We start from the raw sequence: 15,317 nt of genomic DNA, 5'->3' as shown, positions 1-15,317 counted from the left end.
AAGGATATATTTAAAGTTAAATCTTCCTGAGAGAAAAATGCTTTTGTGGCTTAAAATAGACTTATTTACTTTAGTTAGTTGGCTTTTCCTGGTAACCTGACTCGTTTTCCAGATACATGGCTTCTGAAAGAGTATGGGTTGACCATTACCAGGATAATGAGAAGTGGATAGACTCTCTTGAGATTATTTAGTAAAATATTGTGACTGGGGGACTTGACAGATTGAATGATAAAAGGCATTATTGCAGATTAGTAGTGACGATCACAAAAAAGCACAAATACAGTCAACAGTGAGAATGTAAGGGTCAGAAAACCATTTTTTCACATATTTTCTCTACCCCTCCTAAATAAATTCGAAAGGAAACCAAGGGAACTTGGGAATTTTTGTAGACATTTAAAAAATATTACTAAAATACCAGTAAATTCCTGTGATTTCTCTGAGATGTTAAAGGAACAACATGCCGCCTTTGGGTATGTATTCAAGTAACAGTTTGTCTCTGTAAGTGTGATAAATGCATGTTAATTGGATTGCCAGTAAGAAAAGTGATTTTTCATCTATCTAGTTTGTGTAAGTTATGAATCCAGGTCTTTAAGATTCTGAAATTGCGCCACCTAATGCTCAAGAGTTAACAGAAATTGCAGCACCGGTGTAATTAATGTAATCTGGATATAGTTTCCTCTTTCATCTTTCACCCTCAGATCCTGCTTATCTTCCTTTAGCAACACTCCTCTGTGATTTTTTTTTAATGAAGTTTGGTATATTCCAGAAGAAAAAAATCTGAGCGTAGACAGGATGATGATTCCATTTGCAAATATCCATTTTAAAATCCTTTTCTTTGCCTGCATGGGCTGTGAACTAGAAGATATATGAAAAGAGAGCTGAGTTGGAAATACATTTTAGAAGTTGTGAAATATTGCCTTGTCAAGGCAGCCTGGTTATTTTTCAGAAGCTGTATAGGCCTAAATGCTAGAAATAATTCAACAGCCTGGTAAATATCCATTGTACACTCAGAATTTCTTTCATCTGATAAATATTTTTGAGCAGCAGTTCTTCAGTGAGGATGAATATTTGAGCGCTTATTTACTCTATGCAAGGAATTGCTATAATTGTTTTATAGATAGTTTTCAGAATAACGCTGCAGTTTAGAAACTATTATTTCCCCACAATGCTGAGAGACGTGTTAGCTTGCCTTAGATAGCAGCTGGTGGACGGAGACCAGTGCAACCTCAAGAATCTGGTTTTTTTTTCAGCACTTGGGATTAAACCCAAGGCCTTCACAATGAGCTATCTCCCCACCCCTACCCTCTTTTTTCATTTTTAATTTGGAGACAGGGTCTCACTAAGTTGTCCAGTCTGGACTCCAACTTGCTTATCCCCCTGTATCGTTTGCAAGAGCGCTGGGAAGACAGGCTTCCGCCACCACGCCCAGCTGGGGCTCTGGATTCTTTTTTTTTTTTTTTGGTACCTGGGATCGAACTCGGAACCTTGCACTTTGGAGGCAGGCAGTGGAACCACTGAGCTAAATCCCCGCCCTGTCTGGATTCTTGATGAGTCCCCTCCACCCACCTCTCAAGACACTGCCCCACGAATGAATCACAGATGTTATGCAGTAATGAAACTATAAAAGCTATGCATTAATTACAGTTTAAGATACAAAATCACTAATATTGAAACTTTGGCACGTTTACCTTCCTACTACTGTGCAATCCCGTGACATTCGTTGGACTAAAGGCAGTTTGTTCAAATTGTGGAGAAAAAGAATAAAGAAACAAAAACATACATGACAACTAACAGCATGTGGCTGGGATGCAACTGAATATTTAAAGTTTTAATTTGGTCTTCTGGAAGCAAAGCACCTTCCAGCCATGTCCGGAGACTCCTCAGGAGAGCTTTAGTCCGTGTGGGGGAGTTTGCGGGCGACAGCCAGTCTGGGGTAACGGCCCTGTCGGCGCCCAATGGCCCCGTGCCCCCGGTGCAGGGGAACCTGGAGGCTCCCTCACCTCCGCTGCCTGTGTTCCCTAAGTCTCATTGTTTATCTTTGGGGCATTTTGTCACAGACGCAGCGCTGTGCTGGTTAAGAGAAGGGAGACATTTTGCCAAGATTCTTGGAAGAGTTTATGGAGAGGTGTGGTAACGAACTGTTTCTTGAAGGAAACAGAAATGCACCCTGTGACTGAGAAAGCAAGCGCCTGGGAGAAGCTGCATCCGCCTCGCCACCCACAGGGGGAGCCGAGTGGGGCAGGCCTTTGAACGGGACTCCCGTCCTGTTGGGGACACTCACTGCCCTCAGTATTGATCCTTAGCAGGCACAGCCTGTGTCCCACTCCGTTAGTGCCCTGTGGGAGAGCTGCTCATCGGGGACAGTCTTTGAAAGGTTCATTTCACTGGCACGTATTTCTGTCCTTGCTAAGACATACTGTGTCTAGGGAACCGTAATGGGGGAAATTCTCTTCGGATTAATTTACTGAGACGCTGCCTAAATCGAAACTCGAATTCTCTGCTAAGATAACAAAGAAAGTTGCTCCTTTAGCAAGAATCGTCCGTTTCGTGAACACATAAGCAGAAGACTGTTTGGGCTAGCATTTGTTGTGAGCGTCTCTAAGGGTTACAGATCGAATTTGGTCTAAGAAGCGTTAGAAACGGAGCTTGCATTTCAGGAATGAAGCCCGAGAAGGTGGCCCTGTTTTCTCTTAGATTCTAAGACAGCCGTGATAGCCAGAGTCCGCGTGGGCGTGGGTGCGGCAGTCTCCTCTGGCAAGGGAGCTTTCCCACCGCTGTGTCGTGCGTTTCCCTTGGTCAGTGCATCCCTTTGGACGACCAAGAAATCAGCAGTATGAAGGGCTTGCGGGGGAGCTAAAGTTAGATGAAAGTAGACATTCTACCTGCCTAATGCCAATAGAAGTATTTCTTCTATCTTTTCTGTGTACAGTTTGATCTTGGAGAAATTTAAAAAGGTGACAAAAGAGTATTTCCAATACCCCTGAAGCGTGTTTCCGAAATCCGTGGAATAGTTTAAAATTTGCAAGTGCAGACTGTGGGCCTCATTAATTCCCCATCCACTGTGCATGGGGTGCAGACCGTGAGAGCCCACTTAGTGTCCCGCCTGCAGGAGGCGGCACACGGAGGACAGAGTTCCCACATCTCGGGGGGTGTGGTGGGCTCTCATGGGGGTGAGTGGAGCAGCACTCGGAGAACCAATAGAGGTCAACCACCTCCCCCGCTCCTCTCGATACTGGGGATTAAACCCAGGGCATTTGCACTGAGCTACACTCTCATTCTTTAATTTTTTTTTATTCTAAGACAGGGTCTTGTTAAGTCACTAAGTTGCCCAGTCTGGTTTGAACTTAGCAATCCTCCTGCCTCAGCCTCACAGCTGAGAATTGTGGTTGTATTATTACTTTCAGTTGAGAGTTTGAAATTCCTCCCTTGCTCAGGCAGTTTAGGGGGAAAAAAAGATATATTCCAATCAGAATATACTGAATTTATGTTTTGTAGATGGAATGTATATGTGTTCGTATGAATGTTTTAATCACGTATTACACATACAGAAATATACATAGCATGTACTCGGTTCAATTTTGGAATTTCATGTTCTGTAGCCCATCATTTTCGCTGAGAGTAGTAGTTACGGCCTAATGCAGACGTCCTTTTCTTTTTCTCTTAATTCATTAGTGCTGCCAGCTGTCCCTATTCAGATATCAATTTGAATAAAGACCGCATTTTCCCAGATCGCTTAAGTGGTGAGATGCCTCCAACCAGTCCATCATTTCCAAGAAATAAAAGGACGGACACAAATGAAAGCTCTTCGTCTCCTGAAATCAGGTAACGGAAGTGAGAACCTTCCCGTTGTTTAGAAACACTGTGATGGAAGAGTTTGTCTGTCTTCACTGTTTGTGCTCTGTGGCCATGTTCATGTGCATTGTTGAAAATGCATTTGACTCGATGTAAAATGATGATGGAGATCATTATCTGAAAGCCTTACCATCCATCCTGACTTATGTTTTTCCAAGAAACCCAGAGCCTTTCTGCTTTCTTGTCAGTCTCCTACAAACAGCAAAACTGACTGTGGCCATGTGCATCTGTAGTCCCAGCTACTTGGGAGGCTGAGGCAGGAGAATCACATTGCTGGAGCCTGGGAGTTCAAGGCCAGCCTGGAAAACATAATGAAAGCTAGTCTCACCAAAAATAAGAGTTTAACTTTAACTTGAGTATAATCCAGGGCTGGAAATGATGTCTTGAGGAGGTTTAAAAAAGTCTTCTACTTGTTTCCCAGTACTGTCCATAGCTTTCTTTCAGGAAAATCCTCAGCATGTGACGTAGATGACAGTACTACATTTGTAGATGTGTATGTGTTTGTGTGTTAGTAATTTCAGAGTTCTCACTGTGACTTGTAGGAGGATGCTGACAGAGCAGCAGGGGTGAGTCACAGTGTAGGACTCCACTTGTCATAGTGGAGGGAAGACTTATCCCACTCCATAGAAACCCTGGACCTTGTTCTTGAGGGTTCAGAGTCAGAAACTCTGCAACTCACTGAGTGGCTTTCACAGGCTCTTGACTCTCACTGTCCTCATCAAAGATATCGCATGAATATGCAGGAGATGTAAGAGGGCTGCCGTGCAGACTCCACTGCAGCTCTGTGGGACTCTGCTCTTCCCATGTCTTCCCACGGAACCAAGAAACAGGGAGTCAGTTCTGCCTGGGACAAATCAGCAGGGCACCACAGGGTCAGAATAAAAAGATGAAAAAGGAAAAAAAAAAGATGAAGAGGATTAGGAGCATTCTGTTTTATTAAAAAGAATCCTGTCCCCTAAAGCCCAGAGTTAGTAAGTAATCTCAGATTCATTAAAAGCTTCTATAATTCCTGGTGGAAAAGTAAAACTCTAAAACTGAATTATTACTGACATTAAAAAAACATTTATCGAGCATTTTTGGTGTTATTCAGGGATGGTTCTTGTTTCTTGTAGAAACTTTCCTCCAGTGTCATTTTCTGGAAAGTAGGCTGGCAGAGATTCAGACCTTATCTGTTTTGTACTTCCCTGGGCTTAAAGATACGCAGCTGGTGAGAGACACAAACAGTGGATGTAAAAAACAGGTACATCCCAACTTCTTTACCCCATGCGACTTGGACACTTTGCTTTGTGTCATCCTTGAGGCATGGCCATCTGGTCTCTTAAAGTGAGGCTTAAGATTAGATACTCCTCTCCCACAGACCCATGGAGCTCATGGGGAAGGAAGTAGTTTAGGTCTAGCCTGACAGGAGCACCCATGGGATTTTCCTTTCCTCCATAGAGGAGCAGCACCACGTGCTGAGTAAACTCTGCCTGGTTTTGCCTCTCAGCTTTCCTGCCTGCCAGGTATGTGACCTGTGATGATGCAGGAGCTCTTTGCTTTGAATCTCACGGTTTATCAGGATTATGTGCAATGAAGAGTTAAGTTAATATAAAGCTCTTAGCATAGTGACTAATAAGTAATAATCCCTTAAGAAATGTTACTTCTATTAATGTTATTAAAAGAAGAATGGGTTACTTATTTTTTTCATAGTATAGATTGAGTATCCCTTATTCACAGCACCTGGGACCAGGAGTGTTTCAGATTTGGGACTTTTTGGATGTAGGAGTGTTTTTATAGTCTTTAACCATTGAACATCCCTAATATGAAATGGTCCAAAATCCCTCAGAAAGTTTCCAATTTTGTAGCATTTTGGATCCGGGGTGTTTGGGTTAGGGATGCTCAGCCTGTTTTCCTTCTCTTTTTAGGAGCAAAACAGTGAATAGCTGATATCCTTGATATTCCTGGGTTAAACATTCAGTGAATTGCTGAAATAAGATAATGCTCATAATACCATATCACATTCTCGCCTTTACTCACTGTTCACCCGAATGTGATTTCCCACTCAGGTTTTCATGTGATTTCTTTCCTTCATCTTTAATTTACTAAATTTGGTTGCCAGTCTCTCCTTTTTTTTTTGCTTTTAATGCACTTGGGGACAGCGAGAGAGACAATTTGCTCTCCCAGAAACAAACACAGAGGAGAGGAGGTGACCACACGTGGCTTCAGTGACTGGGAGATGAGGACATCAGAGGGGAACGAGGCAGGGAGGTGCCCGAGGAAGCCCTGCTGCCTGGAGCCGGGCTGGGGGTGGGGTGGAGGGACCAGCACAGGTGCACCAGGTGAGCCTCAGGCCAGGGACATGGCAGGGCTCTGGAGTGTTCTGCACCACCCCCTGACCTGGGCCAACCCCTCTCCCAAATGCCAGGTAGTCCCCGGAGTGAGGGGCGGGCTGGTCTCACCTGTGGTCCAGGAGCTGATGTAGCATGGCCAAGAATAAAAGAGCAACGCAAGGAGCATGTGTGTCCCTCTTACACTGCAGCAATATTGAAGGGCCCCCTCAAGAGACTGCCAGGGGCAACTCGTGTCCAGGTAGTTGTTCCCAGTGTGGCTTCCAGTCATCTCCTCTGCAGCTGCTTTATACTTCATACTCGGGGGCCTGAGCTCACCCCCAGAATCTTTCAAGAGACCTGTGCAGTCTGCATTTGAAAGTTCGTTTGAGTTGTATCACCCCACTTAACACTTCCAGGGCCATCCTGTTACTTAGGATGAAGACCCTGTTTCTCTTTTTTCTTTTTCACTTGTATCTGTTTAGTGGTACATTTTAGATATACATGAGGATCACATTCATCATAGGGAGTTTGCACCTGTGCATGATACATCTTGCTTCTTTTTTTCCCTCCCCTCCCTTCAACCCCTCTTCCCCTCCTTATTTTCAATGGCTTTGTTTCCATCTTTTCCTTCCATTCTCTTTTTCTCTTGTCCTTTCCTTCCTTTCCCACTCCCCCTTCTCTTGATGCTCTTCTCATGTAAATATTTTCTTCCCATTTCCCAATATCCATTATATGTTTTTGTCCTTATTTATACTTCCGGTTTCTCACACCAGAGAGATACTGCGGTATTTAGACATGTGTGTCTGACTTATTTCACTTAGGAATATGGTCTCAAGGTGCATCCATTTAGCTATAAATGTCTCAAGCTTATCGTTTGTTATGGCAGTGTAGTACTCCATTATAGAAAAACCACATCTTCTTTATCCACTCATCAGTTAATGGGCACTTGGGCTGTTTCCAGGGTTTAGCTGTTACAAACTGTGCTGCTATAAACATGGGTATGCATATATTGCTGTGGTATAATGTTTTTAATTCTTTCAGGAAGATACCAAGAACAGTAATAGATGGATCAAATGGAACCTCTAGTTTTAGTTTTTTGAGAAATCTCCATACTGATTTCCACAGTGGTTACACCAGTCTGCACTCCCACCAACAAAGGAGAAGGGTTCCTTTCTCCCCACACCCCTGCCAGCATTTCTTATTGGTTGATTTCCTTTTTGGGGGGGGGGGTACTGGGGATCAAACTTGAGACCTTGCGTTTGCCAGACAGGCGCTGGAACCACTGAACTAAATCCCCAGCAGCTGATTTCATGATAGCAGCCATTCTTTCTGGAGTGAAGTGGAATCTCAGTGTTGTTTTCATCTGTATCTCTTGAGTGACCAGTGATGGTGAACATTTTTTCATGTATTTATTTTCCATTTCTACTTCTTCCTCTGAGAAATGTCTGTTCATTTCAGATGCCCATTTTTGGACTGTCTCTAAGTTTGAGGGTCTGCTTTTTTGAGTTCTTTGTATATTCTAGGTAGTAGTCCTTTAAGACCCTGATTCCTATGTGGCCAGTGGCCCGGGTTGTCTGGTCCCTGTCTGTTTCTCCAGCCTTGTCTCTGCCAGTCTCCTGTCAGCCAAGTGCCTCAGCCTGCCTGTCCTCGGCACCCTCTCCCCTCTGCCTGGGACCTTTGTCTGTCTTCTCACTAGCCTCTCATCTCCCGCTGTCTTTTCCTCAGCAAGGCTTTGTGTGGTTTCACGAGGTTCCTCTGTACCTGCTTCAGATGCTGGCGGGGGCATCAGTCTTCCGTTATTCCAGTCGTGTAGCCTTAGAGCTGTGTGGCCTTTTTCTTCACTTAAAACTCCCGTATTTTTATGGGCCAGAGTTGTATCAGAGTCGTAGGACTCTTGCCTAGCATTTGTGAGGTCCTGGATTTAGTTCCTGGTACCTCGAAACAAAACAAAAACATCTACATTTTCAGCTTCGTAAGATCACCACACCAGATATTGAAGAAATGATTATTAAGCGGTGAGACCCACTCCCCAAATGCATAGCTGGACTTTCATGTGACTTCAGGTGATACCTAAGTTATAAAGAACAACTTCCCTCTCTGTTGTTCTTGAACTCCCTGGCCCATGTAGATAATGAACACTTTGCACCCAGATAATCGGGGGTGCTTCTTTAAAATGTAGCTTTGAGGGCACTGCTCCCAGGAACACTGAACCTGGAAGCACAGATGCACCCACAAATCCTCACGTCAGCACCAGGTGACGCATGCTGAACGACCCATATGCCAGGCTTTGGGAATCGAGGCCAATGGTGAGCACCCATCCAGAGTGTCCCATCAATAGGGAAGCATCGGGCATCCACCCTACCGAGTCTTATTCCCACCCATCTGTCTTACAGCTGCTTGTAATTGTGTTCTAAATTAGATGTTATCTCTGTTAGAAGTCATGTACAGTTCTAAGCTCCCGTGTTGTTATAGGCTGCTTAGACATAGCCACAGGAACGCAAAACATCTTTAAAGTGCCTGGCAAATGCTTATGAGGCAAATGCCCACTGCTCGGCCAATCTAATGAAAAATTCCAGTGTGTTAGTTCATTATAGGCCATTAAATGTCTTCTCAGTCCTAGGACCTGTGTTTCTGCCCTTCAATCTGATACGTATTTTTCACACAAATCTGTTTTCCCCAGTCGGAGCATAAGTCTGTCTGTACTCTGTCAAACAGATGGGAAAATGAGCTCACATAAAACATGAAACTATAAGCATGTATACATCGATTTACTTTGCAAAACTGTCACACAAGCAGAATGAAATTAATTTAGAGCCCGATTCTACAAGATTATGCAAGTTAATTAGAAGTCCTGGGGAAGTTGGTTTTGCCTCCTGGGGTTTTCTGGTCCTGAGGGCTTGGTGGAGAAGACTGGAGAAAGTCATTTCCTTCTCTCGGCATTCATTCCCTGGCTGGGCCAATGGGCTACCAGGTATGAATTAGGAGCCGTGCACGTTCTGAAATACTCCGGCGCTTGGGAAGCTCCGTCTAAGCTATGCAGTCTTGTGTACATCAGGGAAGCTCAAAGTTAGTAAAAACACTCACAGTTCTGCTGCCGAGCACTGGGACAGCAAGGCAGCCATTCAGAGTGCAAGAGACAGGTGAGTGTTATTGTTAGATGACCGTGAAGTTGTTGGGTCAATATTGCAACGGAATCTTACTTCATCACCCTTTGTAACACTAATTCCTACTCAGGAGACTCTTCCGTATGAAGCAGAAAAGCAGCGAAGCAGCAGCATCTGTTCTCTTTTCCACACCAGTACAAACATCCCACAGTTAAACTCTTCTTAGGATACATTATCTTGGCTTTCCAAATCCAACTGTATTAGGTTGACCTTCTCATTTCATAGGAGGATTGATTGATTCATTGCAGAGTGAGTTTCTCTGGATTGTTTTTCCTTGGTATCTTGAATAATATTCATTCCATTCACTCATTTTATTCCTGTTAGTGTGTTCCTTCATGAACATATGTTCCTTATACTGAATCCTAATTTAATAGGCTTGCTAATCAAAATGTCTTATTTTTAGTCATTAAAGGGTTAGCCATAGTTACCTCTTCTAGGCCAGAGGTATGAAAATGTGATTCACTAAAATGGGTTTCAGTATCACCTCAGAAGAAATTTAGACTCCTTATTCAGATGCTAACCAGAAACGTAAGGCCTTTCCTCCACTCATTTCATTTGTCATCCTTTCCAAATTCCATAGGAGGCCATGGCTTCCTTGTCATGAAGCTTTCAAGCTTTCCTCTGTGGGAGGTATTTTGGAGATGAGTTAAGTACTCTTTGAAACCACTCATAAAGTGTAACCTCTAAGATTCTCCATCTTTGATCTTATCCTGTGAGTGACCGCACTCTAGGAATTAAAAAAAAAATATCCTGGGGGTAACTCAGGCTATGCAAAGAAACAGACTTTGAACATTCAAAATAGAAAACCCTACATTTTTTACAGCTCACCCCAGCATTCTCTGTGCTTCCACTTGTGACTGGGGGGGACCGGTCTTCTCCAGTCGTCACGTAGCCCCTGTGGGGCTAGAATAGGCCACTTTGAAAACAGAAGAGTGGGTTTCTGGGTTAGGCAGCTTCCCATCACTGTGGAAACTACATGAGACAGTCAACTTCAACGTACAGGAAGGGAGGAAGGCTTCATTTGGGCTCATGGCTTCAAAGGGTTCAGTCCATGGTCACTCAGCGCCATTGCGTTTGAGCCTGCGGTGACACAGGCCCTCATGGTGAGCGTATTATGTAAAGCCAGCCCGTCTGAGGCGTGGGCTCTTTGCACTTGAGCTGTGGCTAAAACAGCCGCTTCTCCGGGGCTGGGCTGCAATAACGCTGCAGCCCAAGCTTGCCTGGCGTGCTGTCCAGCATGTTCCTGTCTGCATTTCATGTTCCGCTGCCTCCTTTCAGGTTGGATTTAGAGAGGTGGCTAAAATCAGTCCAGCCCTGAATTGAGATGGAACAGTGTGTTGTTTCAGATTTCTCTCAATATTATTTTTAGCAGAGTGAGGCCAGTTGTCACGTAATTGGGTGGGGATTGTTTTTAAATGAAAAGTAAACAAACTTGAGGAAATACAGCTGTATGCATTCAGATGCCATCCTGTTTCCTGGGCATTTATTCTTCTCCTATTTGTTTCCCTAATATTTACCATAAGGCATAATGAGAGTAAGATAGGAAGACATCGAAAATGTGATGCATAATCCCAGAGATAGAGATAAAGAGAGCACTGACTCACAAAGAGTATCTTTTCCATCCGAGTGGATTCCACTATTAATTAAAAGCCCGAAGAGTATTTGCAAGATTTTGCGATGGTTATATTTTAAGCTAAAGAAATGTTAAACTGGTTCTTTGATTTTGATTTTGATTTTGATTTGCAGTATGTAGTGGTTACGTTACTCCTGAGGAGCTGGCTCGTGTACATAACACACCTTCATCCTTTTTCAGCCCCTTCTCACTTCCCTCCACCTCCCTCCATCTTTTGGGACCCTTCACATTTGTAAAAGACTTATTTCCCTCTTTCCGATTACCTTTTATTTTGCTCTTTATTTATACCTTGAGTTTCTCCTATGAGAGGCACCATATATACTTACGCTTTTGTGTCTAATTTATATCCCTTTACATTGTGGTTCTTGAAAAATTCTGAAATCCCAAGAGAATTAGCTGTATCCTGGGTGCTTTCCCTCTGCTAGCTCACTGCCCCTCCTGGACCCTCTGCGGTACAGGTGCTGTCTTATGTCCCCTCCCACTGGGCAGAACCACTTTTGGTTGTAGACCCCATGCCCCCCGGAGTTGACCCGCCGTCTTACCCAGGCAGCCCAGAACCTCTCCTCCGCAGGCTGCTCCGGTACCTGAAGAAAGCAGTTTAGGGGGAGCGCATATCAGCAGATCGTTTTATTCTAACGTGTAGTAACTGGTGAAACGTAATAGCTGCCATGTTTGCTGTCCTGCTCATGCGCCTGGTTCTGTGCTAAGCAGTGTCAGTACGTTATTTTATTCAGTCCTCAGAATGCTCGTGAGGCTCGATTATCCTCATTTTGTAAATGATACACTTGAGAGCTCGAGAAGTGAGGTCTGCTGAGGGTCGGAGCAGTAAGTAGCAGAGCTGAATTCTGAGGCGGGTCTGCTTCCTTCCAGGGACCACGTGGCCAGCCCAACCGGGTTGTTTCCCACGTGGAGAGGCACACACGTGTCTCAGCAGCATTTGTGCCCACCTAGGGGAAGCCGTTGCCTGTGGGAAGTGCTGAGCTAGGACAGCTGATCAGGAAGCTTTATGTCGAGCAATATTAGAATATTAAAATAGGGAATAAAATATTTCTGATTCGTTTGTTTGTTTGCTTTTTGAGACAGGCTTTCTCTCTGTAGTCCAAGCTGGCCTTGAACTCGTGGCAGTCTTCCTGCCTCAGCCTCCCGAGTGCTGGGATTATAGACATGCACCACCACACCCGGCTCTGGTTCATTTTTTTTAAATCTATCAAGAAACATCTCATATTATGCTCTAGAGTACGATACCATCCCAGACATCTCACATTTTGATGCAATCGTATTTTATCTGTAATTGGAAGACATTGTAGCTGGGATAGCGTTTTGCTAAGGACATTTAAATTCTAGAGCAAGGATTTCAGTTTTGTGCAGAGAAAGAAATCCATCACAGCACTGATTCAACTAGAATTAGGGTAATGAAATCTCTAATCCCAAGAAAAGAAAAACAATGGTTACCCAATTGAGAAAACAATTTTTATAATAAAATATAAGACAATTGAGATTGTGGAGTTAGCATCCTCATTCCTGACCTTATCGGTGAAGGATAATTTGAAAGTAAGATTGCAGTACAAGAAGGCATGCTCCTTTTATCTCCACAGAACAAGGCTGTGTTGTTTATTTTGGAGAAGCACAAGTGTAAAAATCAGAGTAGTTGAACGTAGTTACGGATCTGGGCCTAGAGACCTGGTCCTCTAGTGCCTTCTGAAGTTGGCTTCTCTGTGTTTCATTGGTTGTGATAGGAGAGCCTTGCTGCACAGGCTGGTGGGAAATATTGGGTGTTAATAGCTCCACTACACCGCCTGCTCATTTATGTTCCCGAGAATGCTAACTTTTTTTTATTCGTATTGACAACTTCCACGTGTCTCAAGGTGCTCGATTAAGATTCTGCTCTGTCCACGCAGCTGTTCACAGCGCTGTTGTCATAGACTGCAGAGCGGCCCTTTCCCTCCGACTCTAGCTAAGGGAAACAGCATAGGAACACAGGGGACCTGTCCCTTTCCTAAACTCAAAGAATTCACAGAATCACTTAACACATTCAATTAACGTTTCTCGTAGAGTCCTTCATTGAATTTTCCAGTAAAGATAACTATCCATGTTTATATATTCCCAGGTTTATATGGGTCCAATTTAATGAAATGTCATGAGTGAAAATTGAGCATGCTTCAATGAAGTAGCATATATAGGAACACATAGCTTCCATTTTCCATCTCTTTAGGAATTGATTTTAGCAGGTCTGACCGTAAAAGAAACTGCGCTGGGGGTTTTATTTTCCTTTTCTATCTCTGTTCTTTCCTAGGTAGAAAATAGTCTTACTTTGAGGAACTTACTTTAAGAAACAATGTGCTTTATTAAATCCACAAATAGTAACCATTGATAATCAGCGGGTACTTCTGATCATATAAACATAGACACAAAAAAGCTAATTTTAGCTTTTAATTTCACTTTGTCCTTCTCTTTAAAAAAAAAACAAAACAACTCAGTCACTCATCAAAGTCTGTAGGAATGCCACAGTAATTAATTGGGAGTTTATTTTCTTTGACTCGTGGACATGCTAAATTCAAGTTATAGCACAGCAATATGTGATTGTAATAAATATTAATATTAGCTACCCACAAGAAGCTTTTTCCATTGGCCACAGTGGTTACTGGTCTAGAACTTGTGAGTTCAAAGAATATTACAAGGGCTGATAAAAAATTATGGTGAGTATTTAAATAAAAATAATTGTTACGGGAAAAGATACACTGCCATTAATCCCCTTCAAAATACTCCCTCTCACTTGGAACACACTTATCCCATCACTCTCGCCACTTTCTGACAAAGTTCTGGACGTCCTCTTTCAAGAGTGTCTTCCAGAGATGTGGTTTAAAAAGATGCAATGAATTCTGCTAGCAAGTGCCATGGAACAGAAAGGCAGGCGTGTAAAAACATGATGGTGTCTCCTCATCCAGCCTCATTCATTGAATCTGGCTCTTCCCCAAAATGACCATAAAAGCTGAACATTTGAATCCGCTCAGGACATCAAGACAGCCTCCACAATGCAACTAAGAAACTTACAAAACAGGACTTCCAGAGCTGCTTCAGCGTGGAGAGAATGACAGGCGAAGGGTGTTCCCAATGAGGGGGTTATTCAGAGGGGAATTGATGGCAGTGGGGGTCTTTTACTGTGATCAGTGTCTTAAACTGAATCATAGTTTCTGATTATTCTTAGCATTTATAATTTACTATAAAACAAGTTTGGAAGTTCACGAGTTAATTTTAGCACACAGTAAGCTGATTTTAACGAATTGTATTACCAAGTATGATGTCGGCCCTTTTTCTAGAGAAGACAAAGCCTTCTATTGACAATCTCACCTAACGTCCTTCTGCAGTTATCTGTGATAGTCTCACATTTGCTTTTACAGTAGCTCTCTCTCCTGCTTTCTAAGGAGTAAGGACCTCTGTAGTCATTGAATTGACCTAATATTAAACTGAAAATGCTAGGGGTGCTCTAAATGGAATAGATCCATTAAATCCTACTTCAGAGCTTTCTGAATTTCTCTCAAAAAGGTGCCTTCTTTGCCTAATAACTGATTTCTCCTCGTTCTCAAATGAACACAGATAATCTTCAACAATTGTGACAAGTCGTTTTTAGTATGAACTCAGCCAAGAAGCTCAGGTTCAAATGAAATTTCACATTTGCTGTTGGAAATGATCTTTTTTTAAAAGCCACATTTTTTGCATGTGTACTGTATTAGTGTCATACTGTTACATTATTATAATTTCAAATGAAGAATAAGCCAGTGCCTTTGTAATTAAAACTATAGAGCTACTTTTATATTTTGTTGGAACATTCTGTTTTAGATTTATTTTTCTTGTTCTTAAACTTAAAAGCATGATCTGGGTCAAAATATTATAAAGGACCAAAGTGATATCATATCTTAGATAGAGGAAATTGCAAATTAAGGTTTAATTTGAATATTTTGAATGCTGAGGATAGAATATACTCAGCTGAAAATTTTTAAATCCCTGCAATCAATCTTTCTTTCTTCTTCTTTTTTTTTTTCTTCTTTCTCTTTGAGTAAGTTGTTAAGTAGCCTAGGCTGGGCTCTTGAACTTATGATCCTTCTGTCTCAGCCTCCCAGAGAGCTGGGATTACAGACATGCACCACCATACCCAGCTTCTTTCTTTGATGGTAAAAAGCCATTTTTGCCCCTGACTTAAATGGTAAAGTTCTGAATTAAGATTTTAATGAGTCCATTCAGTTTTAGAACATCCCTCACATGTTTAATTTAGCATTAGGTCATTGCTGGTCAAAAAGAGACAGAAGCATTGGAGCCTGTAGATTTGACCCTAGAATTGGGACTGATTCCCATGGTTTAGTC

The 15,317-nt window shown here is 42.7% G+C and overlaps 1 protein-coding gene across 7 annotated transcripts in view; it reads left to right on the top strand.

The window, feature by feature from the left end:
* L3mbtl3 (L3MBTL histone methyl-lysine binding protein 3) overlaps positions 1-15,317 on the top strand; it is a 110,892-nt gene that overhangs the window by 75,377 nt on the left and 20,198 nt on the right. For 6 of the 7 annotated variants that reach the window (XM_004845974.4, XM_013072727.3, XM_087190136.1 and 3 more), the window contains one exon: positions 3,673-3,822. The exons of the other annotated variant lie outside the window; for it this stretch is intronic. In XM_004845974.4, coding sequence (XP_004846031.2) covers positions 3,673-3,822 — 150 coding nt within the window. The remainder of the gene's footprint in view (positions 1-3,672; positions 3,823-15,317) is intronic. 7 annotated transcript variants of the gene reach the window in all.

Source organism: Heterocephalus glaber, unplaced genomic scaffold (assembly GCF_053883595.1).
Source record: "Heterocephalus glaber isolate CG9 unplaced genomic scaffold, H.glaber_assembly_v1.0 deba00001550, whole genome shotgun sequence".
NCBI lineage: Eukaryota > Metazoa > Chordata > Mammalia > Rodentia > Bathyergidae > Heterocephalus > Heterocephalus glaber.
The sequence above is the reverse complement of the archived record's forward strand: the minus strand, read 5'-3'. Positions and strand labels throughout refer to the sequence as shown.